This window comes from Nuphar pumila, chromosome 13 (genome assembly GCF_984573655.1).
Source record: "Nuphar pumila chromosome 13, dmNupPumi1.hap1.1, whole genome shotgun sequence".
Taxonomy (NCBI): domain Eukaryota; kingdom Viridiplantae; phylum Streptophyta; class Magnoliopsida; order Nymphaeales; family Nymphaeaceae; genus Nuphar; species Nuphar pumila.
The window spans coordinates 28,912,781-28,917,668 of record NC_143261.1 but is presented as its reverse complement, the minus strand read 5'-3'; the positions used below and the strand labels follow the sequence as shown (position 1 = coordinate 28,917,668).

At 44.0% G+C, this 4,888-nt stretch overlaps 1 protein-coding gene across 2 annotated transcripts; it reads left to right on the top strand.

Moving 5' to 3' along the window:
* Nucleotides 1–732: 732 nt before the first annotated feature.
* Nucleotides 733–2,467, top strand: LOC149818212 (transcription factor TCP7-like). Of its 2 annotated transcripts, XR_016427124.1 has the most exons (2): nucleotides 739–1,782; nucleotides 2,274–2,467. XR_016427124.1 is itself a non-coding variant. In XM_089984544.1 (1 exon), the coding sequence occupies exon 1, from the start codon at nucleotides 813–815 to the stop codon at nucleotides 1,611–1,613; it is 801 nt and encodes a 266-aa protein (XP_089840670.1). In that variant the 5' UTR covers nucleotides 733–812; the 3' UTR covers nucleotides 1,614–2,051. The 2 variants fall into 2 exon arrangements, 1 of the variants encoding a protein (XP_089840670.1); XM_089984544.1 differs by lacking the exon at nucleotides 2,274–2,467 and having other exon boundaries at nucleotides 733–2,051.
* Nucleotides 2,468–4,888: the final 2,421 nt, after the last annotated feature.

The window sequence follows — 4,888 nt, the reverse complement described above, 5'->3', positions numbered from 1 at the left end:
ATATAGGTCCAACTGAATGATGGGCTTAATGGGTTCGGTTGGTATGATCCAATTCCAAACTCCACATAAAACCTTTAACCTAGTAAGGATTTTCATAACCAGGATTACTGAGACTATGGGTGAAGGATCCAGCAGCGAGAACTGGGGCACATGGAGACCGGGTCCAAGTAAGTGGGTTGCAGACCTGGGGCATTGGTATGACTATGTATAATGGAGTGGAGGAGGGGCCTTTCAAAAAAAAAATGGAGTGGAGGGACATGAATGGTGTGGAAGCAAAACCCCATTGACTGCGTCGAATGTTTGGGTCAATCGAGCACTTTGACATGTCAACGAGACTACCATATCCATAGGGGGCAGACCAAGAGAGAGAGAGAGGGAGGGATGATTTACAGCATTGTCACTGGATGCCCATACATTGAGAGAGATCCCATTGCTATCGCATGTGTTGGAGAGGGAGGTGCGTATTTTTTTATGCAATGAGAGAGAAGAGAGAGAGAGGGGTAGGGGTGTTATTGCCCTCCCTTACGATTACGAGAGGGAAAGGGGGGAGAAGAAGAGTAACGTCATAGAAGAGAGAGAGAATGAATGATCCTACATCTTTGCCTTATGTCAAGCTGGGTGTGGTCCCAACTCCACCACCTCTCTCTCTCCTCAATCATTACATCCCTACATCGTCTCTCTCTCTCTCTCTATACAGAGCGCGGAAGCATACTCCCAAAACCCTTCGATACAGATAGATATCAAGGAAAGATTTTTATAATTCTCTCTCCCCCACACACGCGCCCACACACACAAGCCTCTCTCTCTTTTCGATGTCTACAGACGGTGGTGGCGGGGGAACCAGCACCACAACAAGCGCAGGAGGCGGAGGAGGAAGAAAAGTAGGGGGAGGGTCAACGCTAGCAGGCCCCCGTCACCACCAACAACAGCGGCCCACCTCCACCACCACGACAAGCATCAGCGCGGACCCACCACCCTCCTCCTCCTCCCCCGTCCCCGCGAAGCCCCAGCCGGCCAAGAAGCCGCCATCGAAGGACCGACACAGCAAGGTGGATGGCCGCGGCCGCCGCATCCGCATGCCCATCATCTGCGCCGCCCGCGTCTTCCAGCTCACTCGCGAGCTCGGCCACAAGTCCGACGGCCAGACCATCGAGTGGCTCCTCCGCCAGGCCGAGCCCTCCATCATCGCCGCCACCGGCACCGGCATCACCCCCGCCAGCTTCTCCTCCGCCACCTCTGCCTCCCTCGACCACAAGCCCTCCTCCGCCGCCGCCGCTGGCTCCCACCCTGGTCCACCCTTCATCCTCGGCAAGCGCCTCCGCCCCGACGACGATCCTGCCACCGCCCCCGCGGCCTTCCTCGCCCTCCCCGCACGGCCAGAGGCCGGCCAGTTCTGGAGCTTCGCTTCCCCGGAGCTCGTCGTCTCACAGGCGGCGGCCACCGGAGCGAGATCCAGTCGCTTCACCGCCTTCCCGGCCCCGCCGCCCTTGCTGAGCGAGGCATCCGCCGCCAGGCTCGGTAACTACCTCCCGCTGGGGCAGGGCCACCTGAACCTGCTCGCTTCCTTCTCCGGCGCTCCGGTTTCCGGCCGTAGGGAGGATGATCACCGTTGATTAAGGCTTGTGTTTGGTGGTGAGTGTGGGGAAATTATACTTTTATGGTCTTGTTGTTGTTGATGATGATGATGGTGGTGGTGGTGGTGATGGGTGTTGTTCGTTGTTATATATAAGTGTATCTGTGAGTTGCTGTGAAGAATTTGGAAGGTGGAGATTTTACCAGCATGTAAGTCTTTTCTTTTTCTTCCGCCCCCCCCCCCCCCCCCCCCCCACTCCTTTTGTTCAATTATCTTTTTTTTCAAAAGCTTTTGCTTTTCTTCTATCGGGATTTGGGGCTAAGCATTTTGATTAGAATCATTAGTTTGGAGAATAAGGAGTCATATTGTGTAATTTCTCTGTTGTTTCTGGTGCAATTTATGTCGCAGTATTGGACTGACTGGTGTAATTTGATTGATTGGGTGGCTAGTGTGAATAAATATTTAGTTGGGTTTCGTTTCTATTATGCAATGATCCATTTCTTTTCCTTTTTCGGTGCTTGGTTCATGGTGGTTGTGAATTTGAAAGTGGTAATCAGATCTCATCTTGTTTTGAGATCGTGAGTTTTGGGTACTGTTTAATCAGTCATGTACTGTTTAATCAGTCATCTTTTACTCTGTTCGATTGATTCATGCAACTTTGCTGAACTTCGCCTGTTGTTGCTGATTGACAATGTGGCAGGTATTCTTTTATGATTGAAGACCAGTCACTAATGGCATTATAGCATGTATTTCTAACTAGAACGGGAAACACCGGTGCTGAATTATTGGAGATGCCAATCACTTTGGAGTAGGAGGCATTCTTGTGAAGTTATTGAGATTCAATGGAGTGTTTTGGTGATCGTATGCGTATAGGCTTTTAAAACAGAACCTCGACAGTGTTCTGAGAGCAAATTTTGAATATTGATGCCTTTTTTCTCTCGGCTTCTGTTCTTTAGTTTACCTTAGATGTGGAATCCCGTAAATCTTAAATCAGAAATAACTACATTGTTGAACTAGTGTTTTGTCATCATATTGATAGGATGGTTGTTGTAACTGGCGCATTAAATTCTAGATGCAACTTTTATTCGAATGCGTAAGGTGCCCAGATGTATCAGTGGAAACGGGCTACTTTCAGGAGCTAAGAGTGAGATGACGATAGAGTTACTGGTTTTTGTAGTGAACAGTGTTTCTTGAGTCCATAACAGGGTATTAGTGGCACTGGCCATTTTTCCATGATTCATTGACATTCATTCGGGTTTAGATTCATTATTTATAGACTATCTGAACCAGAGGTTAAAAAAAAAAAATCCGCTTTTTGGATGTTCTCCTTTATAACTAATTAACTTATATCATGTAAAGAAACGGAGCACGCTAAGGTTTTTTATCATGTTGTTGAAATCTTAGGGTAGGTAAGCCTTCTCTGGTCCCTCTCATCTTGATTGCTTCAGAGTTCCCCTAGTTCTTTTTGGTGTTAAAATTTTCTGCTGCTTTTGCTATTCCGTTATATATAAGGTAATTGCTGCAGAATTTATGATCCGAGCATGTTTCATGTTTTGTTTTATTTTATTTTAATCTCTAAAATATTTGGCATGCTTTCCTTGGGTCGTTCCTTGACCACGTAACCTAATTTCATTGATGAGTACCTGTTATTTTTTTCTTTCGTGAATTTATTGCTTCATCTGTAGCTACAGCATGATAGATGACTCCTCATTTCTTTTATCCTGTTTGGAGGCGGACCGTAATTAAATAATGATAGTCACAATATGATCTCATTTCTGATTTTGCTTCACTTTGAAATAATTATTACTTCTCTGATAGGAAACCGTGTATCAGTTATGGTTTTAACTGAGATGGAGGTTGGTAACTTTTTTCTGATTGTGCTTGCTTCTCCTCAAGCTTCAGGTTGAATATTGTGATCTTCCATTCACAACATGATTTTGTTGTTGTGTTAGCAGCATGGATATTTTCCTGTAGCAAGAGGTTCCAGTATCACTTGAAATGTATACCTGTCATAAAGCTAAAATAGAAGATGATTTATATGGTCTCTAATGAAGGGCTTTTTCTCTTACCTTGCTTGATTCACTTGCTGTTTCACCTGCAACAGTACTGTAATTTAGCATGATCTTGAAGAAGATGAGCTCATTTTGCCCTCTGTTAGTGTAATTCAACATGACCTTGAAAACAGTATGCCCATTTTGCACTCTGTTAGTGTGATTCAACATGACCTTGAAAACAGTCAGCCCATATTGCCGTCTGAGCTGCAAATTCATCTCGTAGCTGCACACAGTCAAGAGGGGATGTATCGATGGTTTCACTACCATGTATGTTATACCGCCTTTTTAGCCTGGGTCCGGGTGCATATTTTTCTTCTCGCTGTCCCACTAGTAAAATAATTGAAGTGTTTCTTGTATCATGTTCACTCTTATCGAGATTTTGTAGTGATTTTTCAGGAGCCAGTATAATCCCGATAGTATTGCCTATAATATTAATGCGATAAAAAACAAATTTCAAAATCAAATTTTTATGTATTTTACAGTTTTCCTCTATATTCTTGTATAGTTTCTTTACATTTAACAATTTTATTTTTTGCTGATATTTTTCCTGATAACAACAGAAAATTTATTTTACCATGAGATTTTAGGTCATGCCCAGATTTTTGACATTGATATAAAATACTTGGTCGAAATGGAACTTAGGATGAAGGTGGTACAGTCCATGATAGTTTAATGTTATGCTGAACTCCTACTGCACAAGCTTAGCCTAGTCTTCCAAGAACGGTGTAACACTCTGTAATCGTCTTAGTGCATTTTTTTATCTCAATCTTGAGAAATGCTGTTGTTTTTGTTCTCCGGTTGCTGGTTCTTATAATAACCATGGTACTCTTGATGCTATTTTGGTAGTTTATGTTAAAAAACATGCTTCGTTTGATCAGTTTGGTGAAAGGTTTAGGTTCATTCCCATGTGGATGGTATGTTGCCTTGTGCTTTTCTTGTCACTCAAGCTGAGGTTGGGCCCCACCTTAGCAATGTAGGGGATCAATATCTGGTTTTGCTATTCTGTTAACTGATTTTGGGCCACATGGCTGACGCCGCATATATATATACACTAAAATGGGTTCATGCTAAACGGCATGGTAAATGAGTTTTTCGGGCTTCTCCTGTGCTTTTTATGTGGTTCTGGCCCCATAAATGTGTTGGGCATGGTCGATTTACTAAGGATCCACACCGGGATCATGTGTTTTTGATGAAAAAAATGATGTTTGGAGCCTAAAAATTTTACAAAGATTTTGGACCGTTGATTTTTTGAACTTTATAA

Bases quoted from the DNA above. Each gene is read 5' to 3' on its own strand.
- LOC149818212 (XM_089984544.1), top strand. From the start codon at position 813: ATGTCTACAGACGGTGGTGGCGGGGGAACCAGCACCACAACAAGCGCA.